Source organism: Eschrichtius robustus, chromosome 14, assembly GCF_028021215.1.
Source record: "Eschrichtius robustus isolate mEscRob2 chromosome 14, mEscRob2.pri, whole genome shotgun sequence".
NCBI lineage: Eukaryota > Metazoa > Chordata > Mammalia > Artiodactyla > Eschrichtiidae > Eschrichtius > Eschrichtius robustus.
In genome coordinates this window covers 47,553,447-47,567,477 of record NC_090837.1, presented here as the reverse complement: position 1 = coordinate 47,567,477, position 14,031 = coordinate 47,553,447, and the positions used below count along the sequence as shown (strand labels likewise).

The 14,031-nt window shown below is 36.2% G+C and overlaps 1 protein-coding gene across 3 annotated transcripts in view; it reads left to right on the top strand.

Annotated features, from left to right (window-relative positions):
• The window catches only part of TRAPPC8 (trafficking protein particle complex subunit 8), an 88,047-nt gene extending 74,651 nt beyond the window's left edge, over positions 1 to 13,396 (top strand). For all 3 annotated transcript variants that reach the window (XM_068563142.1, XM_068563141.1, XM_068563140.1), the window contains exons 26-29: positions 2,680 to 2,781; positions 5,175 to 5,320; positions 11,299 to 11,388; positions 12,348 to 13,396. In XM_068563142.1, coding sequence (XP_068419243.1) covers positions 2,680 to 2,781; positions 5,175 to 5,320; positions 11,299 to 11,388; positions 12,348 to 12,582 — 573 coding nt within the window. In that variant the 3' untranslated portion in view covers positions 12,583 to 13,396. The remainder of the gene's footprint in view (positions 1 to 2,679; positions 2,782 to 5,174; positions 5,321 to 11,298; positions 11,389 to 12,347) is intronic.
• The last annotated feature ends 635 nt before the right edge of the window (positions 13,397 to 14,031 follow it).

The window sequence follows — 14,031 nt, the reverse complement described above, 5'->3', positions numbered from 1 at the left end:
TGCTGTTATTAAACTCTTTATTGTGAGCATTTTCAAACTCTGAAAAGGGAAAAGTAGCACTATGAACCTCTAAGTACCCATTACTTAGGCTCCAACAACCACTAATTTGCTGCTGTTCATTTTCACGTATTCCTTTACTTTGCTTTTATTTTTACCTTCCTTTATTTTTTAGCTGTAGTATATATTTTTTAATGACATATTTCATCTTCTTTTATGTGTACTTCTAGCAGATGAGGACTTTCTTGTTTAATATAACCCCACCATATTATTATCTCTATGCTTTTATATATACTTCAAGCAGATGAGGACTTTCTTGTTTAATGTAACCCCACCATATTACTATCTCACCCAAATTAACAGTAATTCTTTACAATTATCTAGTTGTTGGTCTGTGTTGAAATTTTTCAGATTATTTGAAAATGTTTTAATTAAAAAAAAAATCAGATTCAACTAAGATTTGCACATACACATGACAGACCAGAATGAGGTTGTTTAGGCATTGGTCTTCCCTAAAGTTAACTATAATGCAGAAGAGGTTTATTTTTCACAGTACACCCTTTTGTATCTTAAGTATGTATCTTTTTTTTCCACTGTAGAAATGATTCTACAGTGAAATTTAGGATCTTGCCCAGGGGTATTCACCTGTACTATGTGAGGAGGTTTGATTTTGTATTGTCTGATATAAGGCCTAACATGGAGACATGCTCATGGTAGAAGATTAGAACATGTTATTTTAAATTGATTCAGATGTTCTAAAGTGTCCTTTTTACTGAACTGCACACTTTTAAGTAAACTTTCTTGAAACCAAGCTGGCTTTACATGAATTTCAGTAAAACTGCTTAAGCAAATTGATACTTTTGTTGACTGTAGAAGGTGAAGGTGTTTAATGTTAAAAAGATAAGTTACACGTTATTAGTTTGAAATCAAATGTACTTGAAGCTTAGAATCAAGAGAATCCTGTTTTCAGGCTCAGTAGCATTACCCCTTAATGTAAACCAAGCATCCATTAAATGTATAGTAGACCTTTGGCATTTGTAGCTGTCACTCCACAGATTCCTGCCATGTAACAATTTGTAATGTTCGTGAGACAAGATTTTGAGTAATGTGTGCTGTATTCTGTACTCATCGTTGAGGCCACAGTAACTTTGGTGGGGGCGGGGCGGCGAGGGGTTATCTTTCAAAAAATCACCCTGAATAAAAACCAGTTACTAGTATTGCTGATCATCATTGAAGAAGAAGAAAACTACCCAAGATTATGATACTCCTTAGTTAGAAAATGGAAGTTTGAATAGATTACAGGACGGGATATTAAGTTTGGTAGGGGCTAGTAGCTATGATAGGTTTATTATTCAACTCATTTGAGGAAGTGACTAGTAGATTTTCTTTAGTGAAGGCTCTAGATAGTGCACAAAGGACCCCCTTGAATGAAAGAAAACTTGACAAGTCATTTAAATTGTGGAGTTGATGCATAGGGAACATAGTACTCTAAAAAAACATGATTCAGGAGAAAACTAAGACCTTGGACAACATTTTTGTAAAAAAAATTAGTTGGTAAGGGGGTATAGTATAACTTGTAACCGATCTTAACCAAAAATAAAGGTTTGTTTTGAAAAACTAAGACTTTGTGCAGGAAAGAGAATGCATTATAGGATTATGCATGGCTATGGGTGACTTTCGTTTGGTCCCTGAGACTATTGGAAAAGATGTGTGACCTGTCTCAGGACGTTATCTATCAGTTGTCATCCTCTCTTGATTAAAGGTCATCCCATCAAGTATTTAACTCCTCCTGCATTTCTGGGTTGTGCATGGATGGGTGCTGAGCAGGTCCTGGGCCTGCCTCTGCCTTAGTGCAGCACTTCTCCAAGTGTGATTCATGGATGACAAATTGTCACTCATGAGAAGTATAGAAATTGAAAATAAACACTTAGGAATGTTCATAGCATTCTGAGTAGTTTTGAATCTGTTGAATCTAATAGTAAAAAAAATTGGGCTTATCAAAAAAAAAATTAAGCATCTCTATTTGCATAATGTGACAGTACCAGTATATCAGAGCCATTTACAGATTTTATTTTCTCCAACACAGAAGAAGTTCAAGAAGAAAAGTTACGTAGTGGAGTAAGTGTTTTAATATAGATGAGATCAGTTCATTGTATAGGAAGAAAAAAAGCCTTTTTTTTTTCTTTTTTCTTTTAAGCATATGTATCAATACTTAAATTTAAGATCTCCAAGGACATGGCATTTCCACTTCTAGGATTTATGATTGTACTCACTGATTTTGCTCCACTATGTGATAAACCCTGGTGCATTTCAGAAGCAAGACTATAAGAAAAAGCCTTTTGCCTGTATATTGGCAGTCCAGTAAAGAAAAAAACTTGTGTTATGGTATAGCACTGTTCTTTTGGACTAGTTTCTTAAGCGCTCTAGAGAAAATTGGAAAAGATTTCAAGATGTGTCTCTCACGTATCCAGGCCAACTGTTTTATATTGAGGCAGAGCAGATTTTGACAGATAACTTAATTGATTGAATGAATGAACAAAAGTAGAAATGCTGACACAGCCATGAGTGTTGGTAATTGATAGTTATTAGCCATAATACCTCTGCTTTCCATCAGATACTGCATTGGTTACTTTTGAGGTTACTGCCAAGCAGGCTAACATTTCTGTGCTTTGTACTTCTCAGGCATACGTAGTGGAAGACAGTAAGCAGCTTATTTTGGAAGGTCAGCACCATGTTGTTCTTCGCACTATAGGAAAAGAAGCTTTTTCATATCCTCAGAAACAGGTAATGACAGAGTTTGCTTTGGGGCCTTCCTGTGAACTTGTGGGGTTTTTTGTTTGGTTGTTTTGTGTGTTTTTGAAGGTGTCTGGTTTGTGCAAGCTTTTATATTGGAATTTGAGTTGGGGCTTGGTGGCAGAAAGCTGATTAAAATTAGAAATGAACATAAATTGATTTTAAAATTCACTAGCACTTCATAAGAGTATTAAGATGCATTTGTGATCTTGGGGTTTCCTAAGATATATTCTTTATTGAATCTAGAACTCACAGTTAGCTTGAGAGGAAGGGAACCATATTCTCTATATTATCTTGTTTGTTGTTTAACAGGCCCATACCATTGCAGAACTCCATGGGGCCTATCATACAGTGTAAAGGATGCCCTCTGGAGTTGTGCAGCAGCTGGTAATACTGTTTATTTTCTTACTTTTCCTAAAATACTGTTTAAGCTTACCAAAAGTTCTCATAGTATGTGTAAATATTTAAACCCAAATCTGTTTCTTATTTTAAGAAAATTGTTTTTCTCAAACTGATTTGATTAGTTAAAAAAAGTCCCAAGTTTTAGTTGCAAATTATCATATTTTGATAATTTCGGACGTCTCAAACAAGGCAAGATTTTTCACTTAGAAAATGAAACAAAGTGATTTCTATAAAATTCACTCAAGTTATAGTCCCATTTTACTAAAACACTGTGTAGGGCATATCCTTTTTATCCTCTGTATTTCACCTTTGAAATACTTTATATTCTCTTTATATGATTAACTGAGTTGGGAGATGCAGCATGTTCATCATACTGAGAATAATATATTTGGAGCCCAGAGACTTGCAGATTGATGACCTAGTGCAGGTTACTCGCATAACTTGATAAACTTTTAGCTTACATATAAAACAGGGGTAATAGTACTTTATACCTTGCCTCTCTTGTGACGGGACTGTCTGTCATAAGGTTGAATCAAACCCTTATTATGAAACTACTGTACAAATTGTCCAGCACTCATTGCGAAAATACTTGCTGTTGCTTTTAAGCTAGAAGAGAGGGAAGCTCTTCTAAATATTCCCTCAGTAAATTACCTTCAGGTTTTTGGTATCCTTTTCTGGCCATTGTTCGTGTGTGTTCCTCCTGGTAAGTGGTGTGTAGAGATTCATTTAGTATAATTTAGAAGTCTCAAATAACAGCTTGTTTTTCTTAGATGATTAGATTATAATAAACAGTAGTACATTTTTTGAACTTTTTATTAAAGTGTAACGTACATGCAGAATAGTGACTAGGTCACTGACTTTTCACAAATTGAAGAACACTCCAATATAAGGAGGACCCAGATCAAGAAAGAGAACGTGACCCGCCCTGCAGAAGTTCTGCTCCTGCTCGCTTCCCTCCTCCAGAGTCAGCCTCTAGTCACTTTTCTCTCACTCATAAGTCAAAAGCAGTTTTAATTCTTGCTTTTGCAGCTGTATAAATCAAGGGTCAGCAAACTTTTTCTGAGAAAAGCCAGATGGTAAATATTTTAGACTTTGCTGGCTCAGAGTCTTTGTCAGAATTACTCATCTGTTGTTTGGAGTCCAAAAGCAGCCATAGCCAGTGTATAAACAAATAGATGTGGCTCTGTTTCCATAAAACTTTCTTTACATAAAGAGGAGGCAGGCTGAATTTGGCCCATGGGCTGTAGTTTGCCAGTCCTTGGTGTAGATGAGAATCCAGCTAGGCTAGCAGGAAATTAAAAAATCAAAATTTTCTGGACAGTGAAGGAAAATGGAGAAAAAAATTACCAAGAAAACAATAATAATACTAGAAGTGGGACATGATTCTCTATTTTCATTTAGACGATAATAATATTTATTGAAATGTTTACAGTGTGCCTCACACTAGCTATATTGAGACTTTTACATGTATGTTAATCTTCACTTAATATAGTTGAGGCACTATAATCTGTAAAAACTCAGCAAGCTATTTTCAAAAAATGACTCTTTAAGGCAATTTTAGTTTTTCAGCTATTAAAACAGATGCTATACAATTGAATATCTATAGCCTAAGTACTAAGCAATTTTATTAGATGAGAACCATAGCAACTTTTGAAATTATTATTACTGTGAACCCCTTTTTTACATATGGGGAAATTGTCTTAAAGTATTAAATAACTTATCCAGGATCACAGAGCTAATATGTGAGGTTGCTGGATTTCAAGTCTAACCCCAACACATAATAAATACAGAATGAATAAATGATTACAGATCCTAGTTTTTTTATCCTAGGTTGTATGTATAGCATATGATTTCAACTGTTAGTTTGTTAGTTTTTACAGCAGAAAAAGTATTGTTCATGCTTTACTTTATCTCTACTGGTTTTAACTTCTTTAGTTTGTATGTGCTATACTTTATTGTCATATATTTTTTTCTTTTCTCAGGAGCCACCAGAAATGGAACTATTAAAATTTTTCAGGCCAGAAAACACTACAGTTTCCTCAAGACCATCAGTAGAGCAGCTTTCTAATCTCATTAAAACGAGTCTTCACTATCCAGAATCATTTAGTCATCCTTTTCATCAAAAAAGGTTTGAGATGTATTTTTGTTAACATTTTTCTACAATACACACATGTGCGTGCATGCACACACAGACATACACACATTTATTAATAGCATTAACCCAGATATTGAAGAAACAATTTAGAATAATATTGAGTCTGTAGAAATTGCCCTTAAGTAATTTATTTACCCTTTACTATGATTACTATATGTTGCTGCTGTAATTAAACGATGGATATTTCCTCAGCCAATTAGTTGTCAAAAGTTTTCTTTTGATGAGCAGGTTTATCATTAAGTCAAAAAGAAGGAAAAAATACCGTCATTTTGTTTTTGTTTTTGTTTTAAGTACAAAAATTAAACCTAAGACATGACTACAGTATAGACTCATCAAACAGTTTAAATTTAGACAGCATCATTTACTTAAGATTTATTAAGTATTAAACTTTTGGGGGACTGATGTATTTATAACTTTGGTAAATAGCCTGATTATATAAACTTAAGGTTCTAAAATAAAAAGTCTAAGTCCGATGACACTTCAAAAAGTGGCTGGTTTACAGATATAAAAGAAGATGGAGAGAAGTCTGTTAGAGCCAGTCTGTAAATTGTAACTGAAGGTATAAGTTTTGGTGAAGTCACCTTGGATAGAGGTAGGGATGGGGTGGGATAGAACAAAGAGAATGGTGACCTATAGAACAGTGGTGTTTGAGAGATGAGCTAAGGAGAAAGTCCACGAAGAAGACTGCTTGAGAAGTAGCAATCAAAGAATTAAGGAAGAAAAGACCGATGAGGAGGAAGTGGCGTCACAAAGGTGGAGTGAGAACAGTTCAAGGAGGGAGAGTGGTTAACAGTTTTAAATGCTGCAGGAAAGTCGTTCATTGGCTCTGACAGTAAAGAAGTTGCTTATGCTTTTGAGAAGAATGTTATTATATAGTGGGGGTGGAGGCGTGATATAGGAGGTTGAGGAGAAGTGGGAGGGAAGTAAGTAAAGATACTCATGTAGACCACCCTTTCAAGAAGCTGGGCTATGAACGGGGATCAGGGAATAGCCATGCAATATTATTGTTTTACTAGGTAAGCTATGGATGTATTTATGGTCTTGAAGGAAATGATGGGATACAGGAAGGGCAACAGAATCCTTAATAGATGGAAAGATACACCAAAGAGTGGCAGGATTAGCTTCGGACCTCCTTACTATGGAAACGGGGAAAGATGAAAGTAGGGAAAAATTTTAACACGTTTACACATTATTGGAATGCCTCCATTTTTCGGGAGTTTATAGAAGCATGGTTAAGTACTCAAAGTAATCTAGGAAATAAGAGAATAAAGGGTAGAGATTTTTAAAAGTGAAATTTGAGGATAACTACTGAGAGTAATGAGGAGCTGGCCAAGGACACACAGAAAGAGTGCTGGGCAAAATTAAGATGTTGACTTAGCATCAGAAATATTTAAAAAGTAACTTAAATGCTGCTAACCATTTTTAAACCCTTTTATTGTGAGATATAACACACAGAAAAGTGCTCAAAAATGAAAAGGTGTGGCCATAGTGATTATTTTTCACAAAGCTAATACCCAAATAATCACCTCTAGGGAAGAAATTAGAATATTGCTAGCAATCTTAGAAGCCCCCTGTGTACTCCCTTCCAGTCACTCCCCTGTCCATCCCCAGTATTAGCAGTCATTTCTTTGCTCCTCTTTATAATTTTCCAACCAATTGTTACATATCTGTATTCTGATTGTCGTGGTTTTTTAAAAAAATATAATTAATTAATTTATTTATTGGCTGCGTTGGGTCTTCGTTGCTGTGTGTGGGCTTTCTCTAGTTGCGGCGAGCGAGGGCTACTCTTAGTTGCGGTGCGCGGGCTTCTCATTGCCGTGGCTTCTCTTGTTGTGGAGCACGGGCTCTAGGTGCACGGGCTCAGTAGTTGTGGGTCGCGGGCTCTAGAGTGCAGGCTTGGTAGTTGTGGCGCACGGGCTTAGTTGCTCCGCGGCATGTGGGATCTTCCCGGACCAGGGCTCGAACCCGTGTCCCCCGCGTTGGCAGGCGGATTCTCAACCACTGCACCACCAGGGAAGTCCTTTGGGTTTTTTTGAACTTTATTTATGAATGGAATTATACAGAGTATATTCTTGTTACGTCCAGTTTCTTTCACTTAATATTATGTTATTCATCAACCATTGACGAAGCTGTGGAATTTTCATTGCCAAATGAATATGTTTGAACATATTAGAATTAGTTTATCTACTCTATTGTTGATGGACTTTTGGATTATTTTCGTATTTCAGCTTTCTGCTCTTGAATATTCTTGTATATATCTCCTGGTGCATGTGTGTTTGCTCCCCTCTTTTTTTTCCACATTTATCTAGGAATTTTTTCAAAGTAGTTTTACTGATTCGTATATCCCACTAGTAGTGTGTGGGAGTTCCCTCTGCTCATAACCTTCACCAACACTTTCTGTTGTCAGACTTTTAAAGATTTTAGCCATTTAAGTTATTTTTAAATACTTTTGGTCTTAAATCTTTGTCTAGGTCTTAATTGCTCAGTACTCATTCTGTATGCCTTTGACTGACAGAGGCACACTGGGGTCACCTGGGGAAATTTAAGAACTACAGATGCTTTGGTCCTACTCCCAGAGATTCTGATTTGATTGGCTGAAGGTTGGGGGCTGGACATCTAGATTACCTAAAGTTCTCCAGGTGATTCTAATGTACAGCCAAAGCTGAGAAAAAATGTCTTGTTTTATCCCTAGTGAACCTGTCTTCCCACTCTTCCATAGACAGTTTTGATTCCATAATGTTTCATTTTAACCCACCGTTCTACTTTGTCCCTGTTTATCAGACCTGTCCTGCTTCACGTACTTCCTGAATATCTTAGATGCCATGGTGCTGCTTAATGGTTGAAACCCTGGCTATGCCTTAGAGGCTGGGATATGTAGGACTTCTCCATGTGCTTCTATTAGGGTAAAAAGCATCATAGACTCTAGGCAGTTCAGGGAAGTATGTGAAACAGGACAGGTTTGATCAAACTAAAAGGAGAGCAGTGGGCTAAAGTAAAGCATCATAGAATTAAAACTGTGCATGGAAGTATGTGAAAACAAGGCAGGTTTGAGAAGGATAAGATATGGCAGGTTCTTCCAACTTTGGCTGCACATTAGAATCACCTGAAGAATTTTTGAAAATCCTGATACTTAGGCCAGTTAAATCACAATCTCTGGGGGTAGGACCTATGTGTCTATATATTTTAAATAAATCCTCAGATGATACCAGAGTGAATCTGTATCAGTTACTATTGCTAAATAATGCTTCGTAAGAACCCACTCCAGAATTCAGTAGTTTACAAGGCATTTATTCCCATGCTCATGGGTCTGCAGGCCAGTGACGATTTGGCTGAAGCTCTGCTTCAGACTGTGGGTTGGTTGGGTTCGTGTTTGTGCCACATATATTTGGGCTCAGTCCAAATGGGCAGCAGCTAGCTGGGTTATGTTCTTCTCATGGCATATCTCTGGAGTACAAAAAGTGAGCCACATTGCAGTAGCACGTTTAAGGCTTCTGTTTGCATCAGAGTCATTAATATTCCATTGCCAAATAGCCTCTCCTTAACAATCAACAAGGATGATCCACCGTTGCACAGTGGGAGGTGAGGGGAGTGAATAACGGCTAAACAATAATTACCATTACCACAGTAACCAGGATTGAGAATCACTGAAGTAGAGGGTCAAGTGATTGGGCATCCTTGTGAAACTAAATATCAGAAGTGTAATTGAGTGAGAGAGCTGGTGATAGTGGTCAGAGAGTGGAGAATCTGAGTGGTATTTCAGAGGCATTTATTTTAGGTGACTAAAACAAATTCACAGTATGGTCATGGAAGTTAGATGGCTGAGTTTTGAATAGTACTGGTGGTTATGGAGGTGACAGATCAAGGGTTTGAGAAGGAGTTGAATGAGTTGTCTTACCTTGACAGTGAAGTTCTCCAAAAAGATGACAGAATTCAGGATTGAAAAGAAGAAAGCAAACTCATCCAGAAGCTTTTATTAAATGAAGCCAATAAGATGATATAGAAGAAAAATCTTGAGCAATGTTTCCTGTCTAGATGGTAGGCCTCTGCTTGACAGATGTACTAGATGAATTTGGGGTGGGGGGAAGGGGGTGAAGCAGATATTTCAAAAGACTCATCCCGTCCGCCTCCCCCAAAGAATCTCTGCTGTACTGAGTTACTGTCACTGGTTTTAGTTTGTCAGTATGGGGACAGAAAAAAAGAATAAAAACCTTGGAGTAGTTTATGACCAAAAAAATGAGGTGTTTTTATGGGAGAGATAGGAGGAAGAACTCAAGAAGTGGTATTAACTATATTAATGAGACATTCTGGCTAGAGATATGGAAGATGTTGGAAGAAGAACAGCATGTGTTATTGAGAGGCCTGCAGAGGAAGCTGTGTAGTCAGCCAAATTTCAGTTAAAGTAAGATGTAGACATATAAAGAGAGGAGATTGAGGATCTAGAGGAGTGTTGTTAACGTAATACAGAAATGTGGGAGGGATGGGACAGGGAGGAGGTTTGGTCATGGCAGTGGAACACAGGGCAGCAGAGGAATGAGAATATGAGAAACGGCAGGTGACCAGAGATAACAAAGGTATGAATCAAAGAAATTGACAGGAATTTGTGAAGAATAGTAGAAAATTGGGAATGGGGGCTAGTGACGCAGTAGCCCCCATTCCCACTTATTAACACTTAGCATGATGCCTAAGGTTTGCTGGGGAGATGGGGGTGCTATTCACTGAAGCAGTGAATGGAGGAAGAAGAGGAATGAAGGAAATGATTTGGGGGCTGGGAAACATCCAGATGTTCTGATTTCTTCTTTTACTAGAAGCATTTAGATAAAGCATGGAGAATTTGAGGCCCAAATGGTAACAGAATAGCAAAGTTTCTGAGCTTTTGCTTTGGGTTACAAATTATGTGATTAGAATTTAACTCAATGGGGTGCTCTAGACTGGAAACCTATTCGGTAGTCTCTGCTGTCCTCTTCTCCTTGTTAGAAGTTTGTGGAGGAGGTGAGGGCGTAGCACCGGTGCAATCTAAGAATAAGTCTTTGAAATTATCTTAGTTTTTGTTTAGGGAAATTTGTTATTTGCAGTATGGTTCAGAAAGTATTTCTTAGTAAGAGGATATAAAATTTCTGAAAGCATAAAAATATATTATCTGAGCAGAATTTTAAAGTTAATTTTGTGGGAGCTTATAGGATTCCTTTTTTCTTTTTTACTATCCCTTTGTTCTTTGTGTTAATAGAGTAAACTATTTTCAATAATAGTGTGTAACCATTTGTGCATAGTTACGTTCATTTATTGTGTTCTTGATTTTAAATCTGCACCAGTCTGTTCATTAGGTCCTCTTCTATCACTCCATGTCCTTTCTCCTATGCTTTAGTGATTTACTAATTATAAAGTGAGATCAGAAATTAGGTTAACTGAGCAGATGTGTCTACTTGAAAGGGCTCTCCTCATAACTTGCTGTACAGAAATCTCATATTCTCCCGAACGTGATGGCTTTTATGCAAATTTGATAGAAGAGCAAATGTCAGTTCTCAAAATTAAGTAATTTTCACGAAGCATAGAGAACAGGATTAGTTGTTGGCATTTTCATGATTTTCTTTTCTCCATTGATCTTTCTTAGTTGCGATTATTCTGTTTTGCATTTTGGGAAATAACCACCTAGAAACATTTTGGTTATTTTTTAAGATTAGTTTTAATATATATAAATAAAATGGTTTTGTGGATGTATATATTCTGGTATTTAGTATTCAGGCATTGTATTAGTATGTTTTACTTCTTGTTTATGCAAATAATTTGGCTTGAGTGATTTTAGAATTCAGTTTTTTTCCTTACTTGAATCTCATTGTTTTTGACGAGCTTATGCTATTAGGTACTCTTAAGTTTTATTTTCAAGAAAGTGTTTTTTTGTTGTTGTTTTTTTTTTAATATCCCGCTAACCTTTTTTATTTATTTTTTTTCCACAGCCTTTGTTTAGTACCAGTGACCCTTTTACTTTCCAATTGTTCAAAGGCCGACGTCGATGTAATAGTTGATCTTAGGCATAAAACAACAAGGTAAAGATTTATTTAGGGCAAGTTTATTTTGTAGTTAAAGATTGATTTGAAAGCAATTTAATATTTTGAAATTATGCAAATAATTACCTAACATAGGTAAAGTTTACTCAGGCATGCCTTTATTTTTTTATTTGGTATTAAGAAGTGTTAGAGAAGACTTACCGAAGATTATCTTAGAATTTCAATAGTGGCAAATGGAAAGCAATTTCCAAAAGCAACAAATTATTTTGACCAGAGGCAACAATTTTTATAAAAGTTTGTTGGTGATAAAGAACTCTAAAATTGAAAATCAGCAAGTTCAGAATAGAAGTTTCTTTTGTCTTGTTTTCTGATTTATAAAATAATGCTTAACAACAACAACAAAAATGCTGGTCCATACTGGCGCTCCAAGAGCTAGATGCTTTTCAGAATTCAGAAATTTTGGGGTTTTTAGAAAAGCAGTGTGAAGCGTATACTGATTATTATTGTATAACACTCCAAACAGGATCTGGGTTAGCTCTGTGAAATCCGAACATTTTGTGTATGATTATGTGTATCATAAATTAATTTGCTAATGCCTTATTGGTAGACCCTTGGTTGCTTTCCATTTTTCAGTATTATAAACAATTTCAATATTATAAGCATTCTTATATGCACATTTATTTTTAGGTATGGATAACCAAGTGGTTAAAAGCTCAGGTTTGAAATCAGGTTCCATTGTTTACTAGCTGCTGTTGTGAGTGTTAAGTGAGATAATTCATTCTTAGCATTGTGCCTGGAACATAGTAAGTGTTAATAAATTTTAGCTATTATAGAAATTGTAATATTAGCTATTGCCGTTATTGTTATTAATACAGTTGGTGTCATAAAATAATTTCTAGAAATAGAATTGCTAGATGAAAGGGATGTGTTATTGGGACTTTGGGAAAAAATTTATGAAGAAAAAAATTCTCCAACTTACTACTTGCCTCCTCCCTTAGCCCAGAAGCATTGGAAATCCATGGATCATTTACATGGCTTGGACAAACACAATATAAACTTCATCTTAAAAGCCAGGAGCTTCACAGTTTGCAGCTGAAAGCATGCTTTGTCCATACAGGTGTTTATAACCTTGGAACTCCTAGGGTATTTGCCAAGTTATCGGACCAAGTTACAGTGTTTGAAACAAGTCAGCAGAGCTCCATGCCTGCCCTGATCATCATCAATAATGTGTGACAACTTACAAATTTGTACTGAAATCCACAGGAATCAGTTTTATTTTACTGAATGGTTTTTACAGCAGTATTTGAAATACCTAACTTGTTCGGGAGGTTGGTGTTAGATCACTGTAAAATACTTTTGATTTGTCAATTTGTTGATGATGCAAAGCACGTTGGACTGAGAGTACTTAAATTCTTTTTTTGTATTTCTTTAATCCCTGGTAATAATTTACATGCTCATAATACAGAATTTCAGCATATCCATGCACCTTATTAAGCCCCACTTAAAACCAGTGTCTAAGTCTGCTGTTACAACTTATCAATGATATATGAACATTAGGAGATGATTTTGAGGAAGAAAAGGCCTTGTTGGCAATATTCCTGTTAAGCCATTAGTCTATAAATTCCAGCTTTACTGTGAAGTTCCATAGAGTGTTAAATACAGATTTTCCTGTCTTGCTTCACACAGTTCTCTAAAATCAGTTTTGAACGTTGGTTATAGGGTCTTCATACTTCAGTATCTGGTTGTTCCTATGGCTTATACATAACTTTGTAAAAAGAAAAACTTTTTTTTCTGATGCTTTGATTATAGTTTTGGAAAGAGTTTGACTTTTCCCCCCGTCATTCATCTCAGCATAGAGTGCACTATTTCACAATATGAGATTTTTGTCATTTAAATTATCATATTCTTTATTATGTAACTTTAACAATTGAGATGATCTGTTTAAAATATAAATCTACTCAAGTTAATTAAAAATAAGCTTTTCAAAAATGTATTATATTTATAACAAATGTACTGTAAATAGAATAAAGACATGCTATTCACTGTATAGATTTATTAGATGCCTTTTTAAAAAAATTCTGAGAACTTAACATATTATTGAAAATGACTGTCAGCCGAGACTTCCCTGGTGGTCCAGTGGCTGGGGCTCCGTGCTCCCAGCGCAGGGGGCCTGGGTTCGATCCCAGGTCAGGAAGCTGAATCTCACGTGCGACAACTAGGAGTTCACCTGCCGCAACTAAAGTTCCCGCATGCCGCAGCTGGGGATCCCACACACTGCAGCTAAGGATCCCGCACGCCACAACTAGGACCCAGTACAGTCGAATAAATAGATGGGTAGATGGATATTTAAAAAAAAAAGAATGCCAACCATATTATTATAGCAGGTACCAGGTCAATTTCCTGAGAAAGCATTATCTTTGTTTCCAAAAGTGAAGGACAATCTTTGTTCCTATAGTCCTTGGTGGCCGTGTTATACATGAACAAATGAATTTTGTCTTTAAATGTTTCATGTCTGATACCCAGTTACAATTTTGGATAACCTCTTTATATCCTGGGAGAAAGGAAGATCAATGCTTATTGACCCTACTGTAAATAACCACATTGCAGACACTTATGCTGGTTATGGCAGACTAGGTAATTTAGCCCTCCTGCTGGAGAAAAGTAAAAAGTCAGAACAAAAAA